We start from the raw sequence: 19,041 nt of genomic DNA, 5'->3' as shown, positions 1-19,041 counted from the left end.
CATAATAATAATAAACAAACATGTTGGATAACAAGGGGTACACCAAGAAATCCAAAGTAATGCTAGAAATCTAAAGAAAATAAACTTAACACTCAAGAGCGGTTCATGCATATAATAAAATGTCCTGCTCTTTCTTTGGGATGGTGAGGGCTCCTTTTCATTCACAGCTGCCTGAGTTAATCATTAAGACCCTTACACTGTAATCCGGTCTGCATGGGGTGAGGGTGGGAGGCGAGGCGGGAAACCCTTGCACTCATGTGGATTCAGTTGCAGGATCAGGACTTAAAATACTGGCATTTTTCAGACTGCTAGACAAATGAATGCTTATGAATACATATAAAACAGGAGCGGGAGGTGGAAAGTTTGGATCTAGATCCGAATATTCCCAAAGTCAGTTGTGTTTTGGATTTGGTTTGGACCATCTATAAAATAATATATGCATATCTTCCAGTCTATAGTTTAAACTCTATTAATCTGGATTCTCATTTATTGTAAGGTCCCTTTACACCACTCAGCTGGTGTAAACGGGTCTTCAAGTGGGAGTGAATTATAACAATGTTAAGGCCCCTTTACATGGACTCTGCAATGTAAAGGGGCCTTCGTGTAAATAAGAATCAGGCCCTGAAGTCTCCAAAAGGTTGTTAAGTGGTGCATCACTATCACTGAAAACAGAGTGTATTATGAACCAATGCTTTGTCCTTTAGCAGTTAACTTTGAAATTTGCAGCAGTGTTATTTCTTCTGCCATGGCACCCTGTGGAGCTGTTCACCACTACCAACCATGAATTAAGTGAAAACAGCAGGCTTTGTTCTCCATCAAACAAAAAATAGTGTGTGTGTGTGAGGGTGACCAGATAGCAAATGTGAAAAATTGGGATGGGGTGGGGGCAACAGGCGTCTATATGAGGAAAAGCCCCAAATATTGGGGCTGTCTCTATAAAATCGGGATATCTGGTCACCCCAGTGTGTATCTATATATAAATGTGTATATATCTATATAGAATCAACTTTGCAAAATGAACACATACATTCTTTTATTCATTTCATTCTTTCCAAAAAAAAGTCCCAATGCCATCGTCCCATGTCAGTAAGAGACCCTTCCAGTTTCTTGACACCAGTTCAAACACCAAAAGGAAAATACTTGCCAATTTTGTGTATGTCCGTGTTTTGAAATGGAAGCATTCTGAGTTTGCAAAAATGCAAACAGGGGCTTGCAGTTGAGGAAGAAAATCTGCATTTGAAGTTGTGTGTGCCTGGTGTGTGTTCTGTATGCAGTAAATGTCTGGCAAAATCAATACCTTGAACTTCCAATATGGTACAACTTTCTCCCTCTTGTACTTCCATGTTTGCCCCTGGCAATAGTTGGATTGTATATATACGCTGCATCCTCTTTTATTGCTGTGATTCTGACAAAAGAATGCTGGGTGTTTGCTCCTATACTTACAGTTCCAAGTTCATTCTGGGCACTGTCATTACAATAAATACCTCTTAATGATCAAAAGCGGAATGGGCAGTCATCCTGTCCAGCTGTGACAAGTGTCATGTTTGCTAATTGTTTCAAGCTTCGGAGAAGCAGATTTCTGTGGATCTCAGAGATTTCAGTTCTCAAGAATTGAAGCACTGATATCTTTTCTCCATGACCAAAAGGAATACATAAAATCAAGTTATTTCCAAGGGAAGCGAAATATAAGGGGAGCATTTTTTATTCCGTTGAGTGTCATCCCATCCCCAATATTATTTTGTGTTTTAGGCTTGACCAAATTCACAGTAAAATGTGGTTGGAACCATATGGCTTCAAGTAGCTTCCACTCACAACTTGTTTTAGGTTTGTTAAAAGATTTACAAAACCTTTGATGAGATTCACGTACTCTCCAGATTTGTTGTAGAAATGTAATTATTATAATTTACTATGAAATTTTCATACAACTCTATTAATAAGTTTCTCATGATGTAGTTAAATGGTGCAGTATTCTCTCTGGTATCTGTGGGCAAAATTCTGCTCACATTTACCCTAGTGTAAACCCAAAGTAAATTAATTTGTTTCATTGAAATTACTCTGGGTTTAGTTTACACAGACTTTGGCTATATATCTCGTTAGAGATCTTAAATATTACAACAAATCATATTGTCTAGATTTAGACAGAAAGATACTAATGGCATACATATTGAGAAGATTATTTCTCCTCTAACCAAAGCGTTTAATGTTATAAAAGTTTTTCTTAGGTCCTGATTCAGCAAGGTACTTAAACATGTATGTAACTTTTTAAACGTGTGAATAGTCCTATTAACTGGAAGTCCTTTGTTCTGTCAAGACCTACAAAGTCCACAGACTGCTTGTATGTTCTTCATTATCCTCCCATGTTCACTCATCTACAGTATACATAGAGGTCTCTGGACTATATTAATGCAGGGACCTTCCGTTAATATCTTGACCCACACACATACAGCTGCTGTACACTTGGGAGGTATACAGCATACCGTTCAAAAGGAGGCTTTAACCCAAATGGTTATTGCGCAAGTTTTTAAGTGTCATATTTTTAAAAAGAGTTGATCAGTTAACAAAAACAAAAGAAGAGAGGGGCTAGAAGGGGGGAGAGTTACGTTTTAATAGAAATGTGTTTCATGTTTTGTTTTTTGTTTGCTATACAATATTAATGTAGTAAACAAATTAAACTTTGTTCTTAAAATTCTTTAATAACATACAGTATTCTGAGCTCTGCCATTGCAAATTACTGTAAACCATGTTGTGTCGCTGGGAGCATTCAAACCTCCTATTGTCACAGCTGTTTGACATTGAAGTACTTTTTTTTCCCCAAGAAAAGTTATTCGTAAGCTGTTTGCTTATGTGAACGCCTTTCTTAATAGGTTTGATGTCATTTTGTGTGTGTTTCAGTTCAGTATGGGCAATGGTGCTTTCTGACCAAAACACACTTAAACTGTTTTTTATTCTGTACATAGAGCAAAGTCGATGTGTTGTTGTGGTCAGCCCCTGCTTTGTGCTATATAGTACCTTTCTGGACACCCCACCCCAAATGAGCAAAACTTTTATAGGATGATCTGACACGTTATGTTCTGGAAGTCAAATCCACAGTAGAAATATCCAACGTGAAGAATAGCCGAAGTAGCTATTTAAAATAGGGGGTGGGTGAGAGAGTGTCATTTTGGTCCACTTTTTGGGGTGGCTGGTGTTTATAATATATAATTTTTTTTTACTCAGTGTAGTTCACAATAATTTAAAATACTCTATAGACATTTAAACGATATACAATAATATAACTTAATTGGATTCCTCAATTGTACTTAACAAATACTATTCTAATATATTTACAGTATGTAGTACCATATGACTGTGCATTACTGTGCATGGGAGCTTTATTTGCTTCTTGTCAAGAATGAGCTGAAAGTACAGTATATAATTATTGTTCAACAACAATACCCATGAATCAAAAGGGATGTTAAATAGTATGGCATGGTTCTGGCATAACTGGGGGCAGCCACTTCAATGGAGTTGTGCTCATTTATTCAAGAGCTGGATTTAGACCATGGGCTGGGATTTTCATGAGTGATTTTGCGTGCCTCAATTTTTGGGTGCTCCACTGGAGACTATTTAAAGGGGCCTGATTTTCAGAGGATGAGTGCTCAACACTTGAAAGTCACGTCCCTTTCAGGGTCTCAAGTCCATACTCAAAATCACTGGTCACTTTTGAAAATGTAGGCCCAAAAGTTTAGGAATAATTCGTAGATGACTCTTTGAAAAACAAAACTGAATGTCCAGATTACAGTAACTAGATAATATTTAATCCATGTTTCCTGCCAGCCAGATAGTGGCATTTGCTACAAATTACACTTGCTGTGTGTTTATGGGAGCAGTTTTATTGCAGCTGGGCATATCTGACTCTTGTAGTTAAATTCTCTATGATTTACAATACTAATCTGAATAGAGATTTTAAAAAATTATTCCTTGTGGGGAAAAGGGAATGTGAGTTGGAGTTGAACAGAGGTAAAAAGGTTCAACTTCTTTCTTAACATTCCAAATATTTATGGGGGAGAGGGGGTAACATACTGTTGCCAGCTTTAGAAAAACGATGACATTTAAAAAGTAACCCAGACTAACCCATCTGCCGTTTATTAGCTTTGTGTGGTATGCTAATGAAGACATCATGAACCAGAGATTGTAGCAACATGGAGTTCAGCTACTGTATTTTATTAATTTCCTATCTTAGGGTGAGTATAAGCTCTTTCACAATATTAGTAATGGGCAAGTTTGTGCTGGGAATTATTAGGATGTTGTAACTCTTACAAAGAAAGTGTAATTGCTTGAAAGATCCTGCTATGGCATTTCTCTTCAAAGCAAAACCTTTAATACCTGTTGAAGCATGTCTTTGTGCCTTAAAACTACCCATGCCAAGATGAAAATAGGTGCTCTCTGCCTCACCTCTGAATCTTAATGCTAGTTCTTATTTGGGGATAGGCAGGAAACCACTGTATCAAGCATTTGTAACCACAGTTTTGCATGATCTTATTGCTCAATTCTGATCATTGCTTAAGGCCTACAGTAATTGAACTCTCTAGTAGTGGAGTGACAATAGATCAGTAGCATTGAAGAACTTAGGGAGAACCAAATACAAAAATCATAAAGTCAGAGTTCCAATAAGCTTACATTTAGTACAGAATTAAGACATAGCTACCCGTTAGTGCTTAGAATTTTTTGATACTATTAAAAACATAAATAATAATTTGTAATGTTCATTCATAGAGTTCCAGTGTCACTGGCAGCTGACGTAATTTTGCAGACTTTATTTTTCAAAGTGATAGTGGAGTTTTTCCGTTTTAATATTTTTGCCTCACTATTAGTCTTAGTTTTTGATATACCTGCTTTTTTTGGAATTAATATTTTTGCAGCAATACTGCTGTTTTTTTTTTTTAGTGAAAGTTTCATGGTCTTTTTTTTAAAAAAAAAAAGTCTTATTTGCACAGGGTTTTGTGTTTTTTTTTGTAAAATATGAAAAAAGTGTCTTTTCTTTAACCCTCCTGGGATCTGTAATTCAGTCAGCTTCTCTGATAGGTATAACTTAAAAATCTAATCGGAAAACTCTACAACACCCAAATTTCAGTAAAAAACAAACAAAAGAAAAAGTTGCATGTGTTTGTCAACGTCACCTTAATCCTGTTGCCCTTATTTCCATTGCAGTCCCAACGGCCAGCCAGCCCAAAATGCATCATCCTTAGAAGTATAAGTGGTGGGGAGAGATTTCTTTTCCCAAAGAAAAGTAGATGTGCAAAATGATGCTGTAGTTGTCTGTCATTCTCCACTTTCTTCACTTGTGGTGATTTGTTCTGTTTATTTCATCAGAGGCCACTATTTGCAGGTGAACACCTCTGTCCGCTCACTGCACGTGTTGCACTTCACAAAGCAGCACCAGTGGAATTTGCAATTACACTGCCACACTTTCGTGTACTGGTGTGTGTTGTAACCCCTTCCGCAGCACATCATGTCACACCCGTCTGCATTAGGAGATGTACGGTTACAGAGTCGTCCCTGGGTACCAACGCTCCCCGTGGAAGCATCTTCCTCACAGTAGTTGGGCGACTTTTCGATATACACCAGATCTGTTTCCATTGGTTTCTGATAACTCCTGATCTGCTTGATTTTCAGGAAGGTTGGCTGTCGTAGCCGACTGGCCCGTACCACCTCCACTTGTACTGCAGCATTATACTTTTCTTTCAAAATATATCCAATCTCTCTGAATTTAGGAAGTGTGGTCCAGCAGGTCTTAGTTGTACAGGAACCTGAAACACCGTGACACTTGCATTCCAATTTCATTCGCTCTTCAAGAACCTGTATGTGCATATATACATATTATTTTTGGAGAAAAAACTATATATAAATTTGACTAAATCACACTGTTTATAGTTAATATTTATAAAAGCTGGTTGAAAATTTTTCTATGCATTTTTAATAAATATTCTTTTGTTTGCCACAAACACTTGTTTTTAAAAAGATTTTGTGATATTTATTATAAGAAATTTTATCAGAAAAATGTTTCTTTTTCTGCTTTCAAATAAAATTTTGAAAGTAATTTTTTAAATTTTGAAATCAAGATGGGCTTTTTTGTGGGGGAGGAGGGAACCTATCATGTGGCGATACTGACCAAAAAATTCATTTCAAAATCTTATTTTGAAAATGGAAAATAATAAAAGGAAAAAAATGTAATTGAGTTTTGAAATGTTGATTACATTTTTTTCAAAAAGGTTAAACAAAATAGGATTTTTAATATATTTTGATCAGCTCTGATAGTCATTGAATAATTTATGTGTAGTTGCCATGGCCTCTCTGCTCATTACGTACTTAAAACATCAAGCTATATTAGATATCTACCTACTGACCAACCAAACCCCTATCACGCTCAATTGATCTAGCCTGAGCCCAGGCAATGGCTGCCGATAAACATGGTCCTTGCACCATGCGAAGTGAGATCCACAAAGGGTCCTGTGAAGCTAAGAGTCAAACACAAGGATAAACAGGAATGTTATTTTTATTATTAGTTAATACTTTTATGTTGCATTAGTGCCTGAAGGTTCCAATCCAGGATTGTGGCCCCATGTGCTTGGAAACCTATCCAGGGCTCAGTTCTGGCTTTCCCACAAGCCCCAAGCAAAAGGCCGCATGTTCTTGTGCCATCCCTGGAGCAAACCCAAAGGCAGATTGTGACTGTCGGACACATTTGGCCTCCTAAGTTCACCCTGCTCTGCAGTCCGAGTACCCTTTGCCTGGTATGTATGTGACACAAGATACTTCCCTCAGTGAACCAGCAGAGCTATACACTACACAGCTCTTTTTTTGGGGGGGGGGGGGAAATAAAGAGCAGATGCGGAGCTGCTCCCCACACCTGGTGTTGCGGCCCACAGAGGCCATTATGCTCCCAACAATTCTACTCACATATTCCCCTTAAATCCTTGGTGCAAACCCAGCCACAATCTGTCCCACAGTCGTCATCAACTTTTCATGAAAATCTAGACCTAATAATAAAATAAACCAATCTTTCTCCCTTGTATGTATGCAGCAAGGATGATAGTCAAGAAATATGAGCTTCCAAGTTCCACTGAAGCACTAGTGCAGCCCATCTCCTTCAGTGGTTTCACAGCAGATCCCAGACCATGATTGAAATGGGCAGAGGATAAAAGGCCCGAAATCTGAGTACAATAGCATAATGAATCAGAGGGGAAGCAAAAAGTGCTTACTGCTTAAGAATAAAGGCCTTAAAATAAATGCAGTAGAACTTTGGTTAGCCCTGCAAATAGAGGGCACCCTCCTGAGTTGTTTGAGTTTCACTTAAATTGTATGTTTTCTTTTTCCAAATTTCTGGGGTTTCATTATTAAAGAGAGTATCTAGCTTTGCTTCTCTTCTGCCAACATATCGTAGCAAGCACAAGCGGGCTAAGTATCTGGTTCAAAAATACCTTAGGCTCCTTGAAGCCAGCCTTAGGAACCAGGCTCAGATTGAGTCACTGTCAAGTTAGCCCTTCATTCTTCTGATGTAGATAAAGCCGATTTCCAAGCAGTTCACTGCGTTAGGCTAGAGGTTCTTCCAGCCCTGGGCTCCAGTCTGCTTTGTGTGGACATTGCATTCTTAGGGCAAGGGGAGGGGTTTTGCTGGTGATCTTGGCCAAAACTTCTCTTTTTACCCCTTGACTGTTGGACAGTGTGCCCTGCACAGACCTGAGTGCCTGCCCCCTCTCTCCTAGAGGCATCAGCACTTCATCAATGCTGGATGTACATGTTTTGTGATGTGTTTTGGGATCTTTCCAAATGAAAAGCACTATATAAATATAAAGGGCCTGATTTTTTTTCAAAGGCCCTCAATCCTGACTCCAATTTTATTGTATACATTTTGTACTTACAAATAATCTATTATCGTTTAGATATATACACACATCCATTAAAAAGGAGCACCTATCTCTGCTGTAAGCACTGGTGACAATTCCTAAATATGAAACCAGAAAACAGATCACTCCTGAATCCCAGCTTCAACCATTAATCAACATATTCACAGTCATTAGCAATAACCCAGCAGCAAAAATCATACATAAACTGTGGACAGAAATGGTACTCCTATTCTATATAGATTTTATACCACCCTCACCTTAGGTCACTGTAGTAAACATCTAACATCTGTCACAATGATTCGTTCTCTCTCTTGTTCTCTCCCCAGGGGGACAATTATCTGTTTGTTTTGCTTTTAAATGTACATGCTGCTATATTGGAGAAAGCAAGGTACACAAAGTGCACCTTGCACTTGGAGCAGAAGGTGGTGAGATTTGCCAGTATTCTGAGTTCCTGTGAGAGTTTGTGTCATGGTCTCAGACCTGCGCTCAGGAAAATTCTTTCTCTCACACAGATGAGTTTTACCATTATGGTAGAAAGTTCCATGGTGCCTGAAGAGGGGAGTTGTTGACCCATGTCCTCAGTCCAGAGCTTTAGGTGATCTTTTTGACATGCTGGACTCAGACAACATTATTTATACAGCTAGCCGCCTGATGTGCACAGTGGTGCTAACTCTTGCCATTTTATCATTGTTCTTGCAATATTTGGTGTTTTACTTGAGCCCCAGGTTCTGGAGTAATGTAGTTATACAAGAATCTCAGCTTTCCGTTAAAAAATAGTTTCTAGTCCTTATGATTGTGGAGAAAACTTGAAAATGTAACTCTAAAGGCTTGAAAGCCCAGAAGAACCCAAAATGTATGTATTCATTATTTTGAAGCTAATCTCATGCTTTTGGGGGAGGGGATGCTGGCTCATGCTTTTTGAATGGTTGGGGTTTCGACACTGTGTTCAGGCCCAATGATCAGGTAGTTAAATTGCTAAATGCTGTAATGTGTGCACACAGTTATTTTTGGGTGCAAAACTTTGCCCACAAAATTGGAAGCCAGGGAGCCTAAGGCTCAACCAAAATAATATTTCTTCCCTTTCCCCAGGTGGCTTGTGTTCAGTATTCATATTCATTAAGAGCCCAATTCTCACCTTTGCACATGCTGAGTAGTACCTTGCTGCTTGAGTATCCTCACTGGCTTCCAACTTGGAACGTAATGTACTACCCAACATGAGCAAAGGGGGCAGACCTTGGCCCAGTGTACTCACTGTTGTGACTGAAGAGAAACTGATGTTTCTCTTCCTATTTTTCCCTCTGATTTGGTTTGTCTCAGCAAAACTCTGACCCTGAACCTTAAAGGTACTTATTTACTAAGATTTAACACACCCTGCCAGGTTGGGTACCTGATTAAAGATTAAAAATCATTCGCTTGCGTGACTCTCTCCTTCAAAAATTCCATTTGTCATATGTCAGGGCCTCATATCTAACCTTGAATAGTTTACAGCAAGATCTACTTCCCAAACCAAATTCCCATCACTTGACTCGCTGCCTCAGTCTAATATTAGAACATTCTTTAGATCCACTTTCTATGGGCAGTCCCACCCCAGCCCCAGGAGGGTCTTGCCAAGTAAAATTTTCTAAATAGTACTGCTATTTTATGACATGAATTGTGAAATATAATGGGAAAGGTTTTTATTCTACAGATTTTGCACCAATTTCAATAATATACTAAAATGCAATTTTGAGTGTTGCCCTCCTCAAGTCAAGTAGAGAAGCCTTAGAGAGAGAATTATTTTCTGAATGAATAAAAACCAAAATAAAATGCAACACCCTCCCCCCCGCCCCAGCATTTACAAAACCCATTTTGTAAATTTCAAATCTAGGCCCAAGTGCATTATATCAGATACAGTTTCTGTACCTATTAAAAATCCTATCTGGATAAAATATGAAAAACAATAGTCATATTTTGTGTGTGTGTGTTTTGGCTTGGCCTTCCTGGTTTGTGTTTTCCTTGGTGGCAATGCACATTTTTGGACCAGATGTTGAATGTAACAAAACCCATATTAATTTTAACTGCAGTATCAAAAGAAATAGAAAACTCAAACAGCTTTTCTATCAAAAAGAGATCGACTCTTGCCTTTGGTAGTACTCATCCGGAGAGAGATGGATTCTGATTCCATATACTAGTATATCATCGCTTTCCCTGAGACTGAAGAGGGTGGGGCCATTAAAGCCTATTACTTATGAGGTAGGAATGGGCACTATTTATAACTTTATCTCTGAACAGGTCTGGATATAGTAATGCCATCAGATTGCCAGTCTCAAGGAGCATCCATGAGATGATTAGAGAGAGGTTGTAGTATGGTGCAATGGGTTACTGCTGTATGGTGATAACTTGAGGCCCGTAACATTTTGTTTGTTAATAGCAGGTCACAGGACTGAAAATAGCATATGTAAGCAGGGTAATGGTCTATGTCATGTCTCATATATTCTGGCATCAGCATGAAAAATATGAGTATTTCAGCCTGACGGTTGTTCCTAATGTTTCTCCAGTCAGAAGCAGAGCTGTCCTGAACCTTCATCTCCCAGCCAAACAATACTGATATTTTGTGGTATAAAAGAATATAAAATCCAGTCCACTATCTCTACCCTATACCCAACAAGACTTCCTGGTGAAGACGGTCCATTCCTCCCTCCCCTCACCCAAAGTTTCCTGTTTAGTGGGGGAAATAAGAGTGGGGTCCAAAAACTATTGCCCATCAAACAAGGGCTGTTCTTGCCAGGGCCATAGAAGGATGGGCCATAGAGCCTTATCCACGAGATCCTACAACTGTTTCCTGTCCTTGCAGATTGGCCTCTCCTGGAGAGTTTCCCCAGCAGGTAAACAGAAAATACCTTCTGAAGGAAAATATATTTCAGCTTTGAGCAATGAAACGAACCAAAATTTTCTGAAATTCAATTTTTCAATGACTTATTTCTAGAAAATTCAAATTTTGAGGGGGAACTCCTCCCCCCCTCCCCGCCGCATGCACACATGCACACAAAAATCTGTTTGAAGTTTTCCATTACATTTTGTGTGTTATATTTCAATCACCTATACAGCTGGTTGATTTTTTTTAATCTTTTGACTAAAAATTTAAGTAAAAATAAATGGTTTTTAAAATATTGTTTGGGAGTCTGTTCTATTATTTTGACTATAAACCACAATCCCAGGAAATAATGACCATATTATTATATGCATGATGTGTATACACTACATACACTGTATAGTAGGTATGGGTATAAATACTAAAACTGAACCCCCACAAACCTTTGTCAGTTTCTAGAACTGAATGTTTTTATAAGTTCTGAAATAATTGTTTTTTTCCCCCCTATGTTTTTCCTCTTCTGGTTCCAAGGAAAATGGCCAAAACACTGGGCAGGAAGCTATATTTCCATCTAATTAAAGCAAAAGAACTCCTCTTCAAGAGATTCTGAGCCAAGGTTTTCAGACTCAAGAAATACACTCAAGAAATTACACTTATGTTATGTAAATATGGATAAGCTTTAGCTGTCCATCTGACCAGTCCAAGTTGTAACTCTGAACCTTTTGAAAGTTGGATTTATATCTTTCTGCAGATGAATCTGAGTGGGGGAAATAAGCTACTAAGAAGAATTACCGAAGCCTTTTTCCTTCACAAATCTATTCAAAATGGATGTCTAGTGACATAGTTTGACTCCTATAGGGGAAAAAATGTATCCTCAAATGATGGACCCAATTCTATAAGTCATTGAGAGTAAAATTTTCAAAAGAACCTAAGTAATTAGGAACCAAAGTCCCACTTTCAGAAGTGTGTTAGGAACCTAAGTCCCTTAAACTCCTAAGTGCCTTAAATCATTTTTGAAAATGGATTTAGGTTCCTAAGTCACTTATGCACTATTGAAAATTTTATCTTGAATGCTTTTCTGGGAACTGCTTGGCGCTCTCAGCTCTCACTGAAAACACTGGGAATTGAGAGTACTTTGCATATCTCAGGAATAGCACCTTGCAGGACTGGGTCTTCTATTTTGGGACATAAACATTACACTTAACATAAGGTATTCCTGTCCTGAGGTAACACTTTATGTTAAAATTGTTTCTTTAGATACTATATATTCTAAATAATAACTAACAAATACTCGTCAGCTGTGCCACAGCCAAATCATGTCAGCCAAAACCCCTCCCAGCACCACAGTTCTGTGGTGCCAGGAGCTGTGAGAAATAGTTGTCATTTATACAAAAATGTCCCAAATAATTGAATAATCTGTTTTAAAGAGACACTGAACATTTTTTGTCCCTCCACACTCATTCTTTCAAGTATAAAATAAGATATCATCTTCCAGGCATTCAGAAGAAAACCTATTGACATTACAAAAGATTAAATTTTGGGATGGAGCTTCTGGCATTCAGTGTTAGTGTGTGTTTCTGGAAGAAAAAAAAAGCTCAATATTTTCTCCACATAACCACAGTGACTATCTAGTAAGAATGTAATTGATTGATAAGCTGTTGGAAACATTTATTTTCATCTGTCTAGTAGAAGCAGTGATCTGTTACCAATTGATCTTCCTTTCCTATTTTCTAATTGAGATGTACCGTGAGAGTTGGTCATTGTTTTGACCTTTTAACAAAAAGTTAAGATTAATGACACATGTTCCTAGAGGTTACTCTTCCTGAATTCCATAATACAGCTACTTCCTAAAATACATAGTAGAAAGCTGCATCTCTCATAAAATGGCATCAGAAGTTTACTGGATTTTATCAACATTTAATTTTTAGTTGTTATATCAAAGTTTTGTCCACAAACGACTTTTGTAACCGCTTAGATTTGCACCAAGGCTTTTAATGATTTCCAGCCTTTCACAGTAACACTTGCATTAGACTTCCAGGTACAGTTTGGGAGGTAGGGGCAGGAGGGGTTCAGATTGTTCTGATCTATAGCAGTCATTTCAAAAATTACACTGAAGTTAGGTACTTCAGTATTTTAGCCACCTCAGTGTTGTGTTATAGCAGAGCTCAGGTCTTCCATCAGTAGCAAATTATTATTTCATCAACAGTCCTAGGTATCTATTTCTTCCAAACTGCACTGATGTCAACTTTGTCTTGAATAAGAAAATTCACAAACTTCCTATTAGTTTGAACAATACTTGGAAGTGCAACGCAGAGCAATTAGAAAAGTCCAGCTAAAAAACCAAAATCCTGAAAAGCCCAAATATCTGCCTCTTTCAAGGGCTATCCTATTAGCAAAATATTATAGGCTCTACTATGGTTATGGGAGCCAGAGCCATTTAGCTATATATGAAAGCAGGTGTGTCACTCCATCAGGGGAGTTGGAAGCATTCTTGGAAGACTCCACTCACGTAAAAAGAAAAGGAGTACTTGTGGCACCTTAGAGACTAACAAATTTATTTGAGCATAAGCTTTTGTGAGCTACAGCTCACTTCATCGGGTGCACCACTCATGTGTGGACTTCATTCTTCTCAATGCTGCCTCTGGGGCCTAAAATGTTAACCAGCCTCCGCAGGAATGTAGCCATCCAAATGATGGAGTCCTAGGTCCTGATCCAAAGCCTATTGCACTCAATGAGAGTGTTTTCATTGAATTCAGTGAGGGGCTGGATCAGACTGTAGGTGGGGAAGGGATTCCTTACACCCTTTCCTTCACAATGATTCTGTGGTAGGTAGCCGTACCACTACCCAGACAGCCATTCCATTTATCTGACAGAGCTACAGAGAATGGAGTTCATAGTTGGCAAATTCTGAAGGCAGAGAAGATAGGTGACATAACAGATTACGTCTTGTATTACTTGTCTTCTACTCATGTTCAGGGCAAGGGACGGTTGTACTCATATTGGTTCTTAATAGGTAAGCACTTGAGCCATGAAGATCATATCCAGGCTTCCTCCAAACTTTGAGAGGGATTGATTTATTCCATGTTGCCGTCCAGAACAATCAAGTAGAGATGGATCTAGCTTCCCAAAAGTCCAAGGAGGTTAAGATTCAGTGTTACATTTCTGCACTAAGCAGGAGGCCAGTGATAAGTACGCTATTTTATTTCTGACATTACTGTGAATTGGGGCCATGTGAAAGAAATCTGCAAGTGGGCAAAATTTGCTTGGTTTCAGACTTGTTACAAGTTCAAAACTCAGGCCAGGTTCACCCAGATTCCCAAACAAGGGCCAAGTGTCAGGTGATTATAGGCCAGACTTCAAATTTACCCTCTTACCTCTCCCACTGGATTCCCAGAAGGGATCTTTTATTTCAGGTTGAAAACAGGGGAAATTCAGTGGTTTCACAAGACAAATAAAACTCATCCATATGGACTGAGTTTTGCTTTGACTTGAGTCAAACCCTGAACAAAGAATGTCCAGGGCATAAACCCCAAATGATCTCTGAACCCTCTGTGAACCAAAATCACCAAGCTTTGCACAGTTTAACCTTGAACATTCATCTCGTTGTCATAACTCTGATCTTATTTATAGAGAGAGGCCAAAGCCCAGAACCTTTTCTCGGATCCCCTTACCTGAAGTTTAGTGGTTCAAATTAAAAAATTGTTTTAATTAATTTAATTTAAAAGATCCAAACCTCTTCAGTTTATCTCTAGTTGTTTTAAAATTATATGCTACATTAACTATTAAAATAAAAACATAGGTACAAATTTTTATTAAAGAATCTCCTGAAAAAGGGAGTGAATCCTAAAACAGTATTTATGAACATTCATTTGAACTAAACCACTTTGACAATATTCATAACCCTTTTTAAACATTGTCCACAACCAGTCATGCAAGTGATACCTTTTGGGTTTGCGAGAATGTTTGCAGAAAGTGAAATCCTCACAAATACTAGTGCAAATGTATTTTCCTGAAAATTCTTTCCAGAAGTATTCACGTGGTAATCTAGGAAGTTCTTTGGTCACTTTCCTCCTGTTTATGAAGTTTCACCTTATATTATTATTTGCTTAATTAGAACAGGCGGTGTGGTTTAGTGAGGAGAGCAGTAGACTGGATTCTGTTCCTGGCTCTTGCAATGACCTACTAGGTAATTTTGAGCAAATCATTTCAGCTCTTTGCCACTCACGCCTTTTATCTGTCTTGTTTATTTAAATCGTAAGCTGGCAAGGCAGAGATCGTCTACTATGAGTGTGTAAAGCATCTAGCACAATGGGACCCTGATATCAGTTGGAGACTCTCGACAATACTATAATACAAGTAAGTACTTTACTTCAGAAATTCAGTGACTAGCTTTATTATTCTGGGTGTACAACCCAATGAATGTCTTCCGAGATACATTAAGTGCTGAAGCAAAGAAAAGAGACAACCAGTTCCAGACTAGCAGCACCAGTTGTGCCAGGAGCCATGTCCTGGCTGCCCTCCCTCCCCACACTTGCCAGTCAGGACAACTTTCACGTATAGAGATCTACCCTTTTTAAGGATACCTTCCATCATGCACCCCAGGTGATTTGCCTCCCACATTCCACCTATGGCATAAAAATGTCCAGTGCTCCCCTGTTCAGGAATTCCTGGCTTCCATTCCAGCACTCTGGATCATCGCTCCATTTTCTCTTTCTTTTTCTTTCATTTATATAACGCCTTTGATTTCAATGCATTTTACAAACTACAGCCATATTCTGCCCTCAGCTTTTGTACAGAGCTCCCATTGCAACCCCTGAGAGTTTTTTGCATGGATTGAGTGCTATTATGTCTTTCAAAATACAGTATGTACAGGAATTGCTTCAGCCTCCATCAAAAATGAGCCACCTCTGGGATGGAATACAACAACTAGTGCGCAGCACACAGCAAAAACACACAGCTGTTTAGGGAAGGAAATTTGTAAGGAATAATGTCTGATATTTTTTTCTGGTCTGTGATAGACTGAAATTCTCTTTCTGTACAGTACAACAGTGGTTCTCAACCAGGGGTCCGTGGCCCTCTGTGGGTCCGTGAGCAGGCATCGGGGTCCTCCAAGCAGGGCCGGCATTAGACCTGCTGGGGCCCTGAGCCCTGCCACCTGGCACTGAAGCTGAAACCCGAGCAACTTAGCTTCGTGGGGCCCCAGGCAATTGCCCTGCTTGCTAATCCCTAACACTGACTCTGGCTTTTATATGCAGAAAAACAGTTGTTTTGGCACAGGTCGACCATTGAGTTTTTATAGCATGTTGGCGGGGCCTCAGAAAGAAAAAGGTCGAGAACCCCTGTAGTAGAATACATAATACAATTTAATTCATACAGAAGCTACATCTTGGAAAATCAGTACCCTTATTTCTTAGGCTGAAAACATTTTAAAAGACTTTAACAAAATCTCTGAGTGTGGTGATGTATTATGAAAAAGGGCATGTTTTAATTTTTAAAAGCTATGGAGTTAGATCTTCAACTGGCGTAAATTGGCCATAATTCCATTAAGTTTATTGTTTCATTGGCAAGCAGCTAAATCATGATTGTAGACATTTAAGTGTGTGTCTTCTTCCAAAGATTAGGTAACACTTGTCTAGCAATCATGTGGTTATATGCACTCCACCAATGTGAAATTGACAGTTATGCATTTGCTAGAAAGTATGTATTTGATTAGAGGCATACTTGAAGCAGCATTTTGCCTTTGGGTGGAATGAGTAACAACTGGAGCTGTTGGAGTTCAGCAACATAGAAATCTTTCTATGTCCCACCACAATCTCCTTTACCTTTTTGCTAGCTTTTTTCCAAGGAGAGAAAATGCAAAGATTTAGCACCACCAATGACAATTCCTGCAAGATCATGCCTAATTCCAAGAGAGCTTGGAAGGGGGCCTAAAGAAGTAGAAATGGTTAAAGGCACATAAACTGTGGAGTAGTTAATGGAGCTTTGATATAAACTCATTTCTGAATCTATAAAACAAATATAGGCATTAAACACGATCAGATAACTTCGAGATGGGTGCAGAATGACAATCTTAAAGGAGGGTGAAGACTGGGGGCATTGCTCGCTATAACCAGCCCCACTTAAGTTCAGTTGCAAATTAAAAGGACCTCCCCACCCTCCAGAGAGCATGTTATCCCATCCCCTCCCCGTCTAGAATACCTTTCTTCCAGCCTCATTGTTGTGCAAGTTCATCAGCCTCCGTGCATTCTTTTTGATTTCTCGGGCATCAACAAACTTCCTGGAGAATTCAATGCCGTATCTGATATCCGCAGAGCAGCCTCCCCATTTCCAGCCCTCCTCCTGGTTGTAGTAGCCCTGTTTCTCTCGGTCACAGCCACAGTTGCTGAGGTTGCCCTGGCTGCAGGCAGCAGTGACAGCATGTGCAACCCCAGCAGCGGTAATGGCATAGGTGAATGCTGCTTCCCTGCTTCCTGTGGAGAGAAATCAACAGCTAATGGGTTTGGAAGAAGGCAGTGTCTTACTACAAAGTACATACATTATGTACAGCAATACATTAATTCAGAAGCAGGAGGGTAGCATTGTCAGTAGCCTATACTCTTCCTTCTTAAAAATTATGTATATGTTTAAGTGTTTTGCTGAACTGGGGTCTAGTGACTAGTTGCCCACATACTGTCCCCGGACCGTACAGGTCCCAGCCATATAACGGTCCTGCTTGCCTATGTTAGATTGAGGTACCTTTGGCAGTGGGTTTGGCCAGTGGGGGCTGCACTGCTCGAGGCAAGATAATTTGTTAAAGTATTTCACCAGGATCATAAATGTTGTTTATCCCAGGTTTGTTCACTGAGAGGAGGCCATGGAGGTTGTGCAGATTTCAAGTGGGTTGCAGGCCAGTCATTGCTGGGGATGTTTATAGAAAGAGAAGAGCTGCCGCTAATTCCCAGCATGCTGGGAAAGTAGTACATTGTGAAGGCTTAAAAATACCTTGCCCAGTAAGGTGGAGAGTGTGTCATGACAAGAGGATAGGACTCAAGTGGAGAAGGCTGTCCATACATCCTTATTAGGTGAAGGTAGAGTTGGTCAGTGATGTTAAATATAGATTATAACCTGAGATGTAGATTTTAGAGCTGTGGTTTTTCTGGAAGCTGGATGGTCTGTTGTTCTATGTCTATTGTTGCTGACTTTTATTTACTGTGAATTTTGCCTTGGTAAAGCTGCAGCCTTTTGCCACCAATCCCCTGAATCCAAATTCTGTTGGACCTTGGTGCAGTGTGTTATGGAACTACTGGCATTTTGGAGCACTAGATACATAGTAGATTGATTTCAATAGGGGCCGTGTAAAAAAATACTTTGACATCGCTGACGTGCTGTAGTGCAAATACTGTCTTAATCCTCACAAAATTTAGAAATGGCGTTCGTGGTATCATTATTTGTCCTAATTAGGTGATTATGTCTCTTGAAACTCAATATATGAAAAGAGGCCTCATCACTTCAGTGGACACTGAAAAACAAAAATATACAGATGACGAGAGTTAAATTAAAATAACATGAAAATTGCAAGACCTATCCAGGAAAGCAAGGACATCCATGATTTAGAATTCATTAAAATCCCAATACTTCGACAAAATGGTCCTCAGTTGCATCTTGTAACAGGCCTGGAGTGCATCCATGCATCCCTGCACTACATTTCAAGACCTTGACTGGCAGCTATGTCAGGTGACCAAGCATCATGTGATGGCAACCTGGTGATGAGGCGTCCTTTAAGAGAGAGCTGGCCCAGACAGATGAGGGAAACTTGAGGTCAGAAAAGGGACTCTGGACCAGCCAGGTAGAACATCTGGTGGGAGATACCTGCAGGGAGCAGGAGCAGAAGACTTGTCTGGGAACGGTTTTGGGTAAGGCTAGGAAGGAGGTTTTGGTTTTGAGAGGACTTAAGGGCTGTGAAATCTAGTTGGAGGAGCAGGTGAGCCTAAGGAAGAGGGCTGGAAGACTTGAGTTGAGCTGAGCTGTTCTGTTTTGTGAAATAAACCAGATTCCAGGAAGTGGATACACTTGAGCCATTTGAGTCTGTGTACATTTTTTGAGGAGCTAAGTAGGAGAAACCAAGGTAGAAGGCCTTATAACCAGACCAAGTAAACTGACCCATGCACACATCCCATTGGACCAAGGTACACATTGTGTATATATGTTGGTCAGAAAATGTGTCAAAGAATTCTGACTGGCACCATTCCAGTATTCAGTGGGTGTGTGGAATGAATGTAATGAAGACAGTGAATGGGGTGTAGCAGGAACACCAAAATGGGAGGG

At 39.4% G+C, this 19,041-nt stretch overlaps 2 protein-coding genes across 3 annotated transcripts in view; one reads left to right on the top strand and one right to left on the bottom strand.

Annotated features, from left to right (window-relative positions):
- Positions 1–19,041, top strand: part of ATXN10 (ataxin 10) — a 338,101-nt gene that overhangs the window by 290,318 nt on the left and 28,742 nt on the right. The window lies entirely within an intron of this gene.
- Positions 5,098–19,041, bottom strand: part of WNT7B (Wnt family member 7B) — a 131,984-nt gene continuing 118,040 nt past the window's right edge. For both annotated transcript variants that reach the window (XM_073315976.1, XM_073315966.1), the window contains exons 3-4: positions 16,936–17,207; positions 5,098–5,838 (exon numbers count right to left, since the gene is read on the bottom strand). In XM_073315976.1, the coding sequence (XP_073172077.1) occupies positions 5,359–5,838; positions 16,936–17,207 (752 nt within the window). In that variant the 3' untranslated portion in view covers positions 5,098–5,358. The remainder of the gene's footprint in view (positions 5,839–16,935; positions 17,208–19,041) is intronic.

Source organism: Lepidochelys kempii, chromosome 1 (assembly GCF_965140265.1).
Source record: "Lepidochelys kempii isolate rLepKem1 chromosome 1, rLepKem1.hap2, whole genome shotgun sequence".
In the NCBI taxonomy this organism is placed as follows: Eukaryota; Metazoa; Chordata; order Testudines; family Cheloniidae; genus Lepidochelys; species Lepidochelys kempii.
This window is presented reverse-complemented; position numbering and strand designations above follow the sequence as displayed.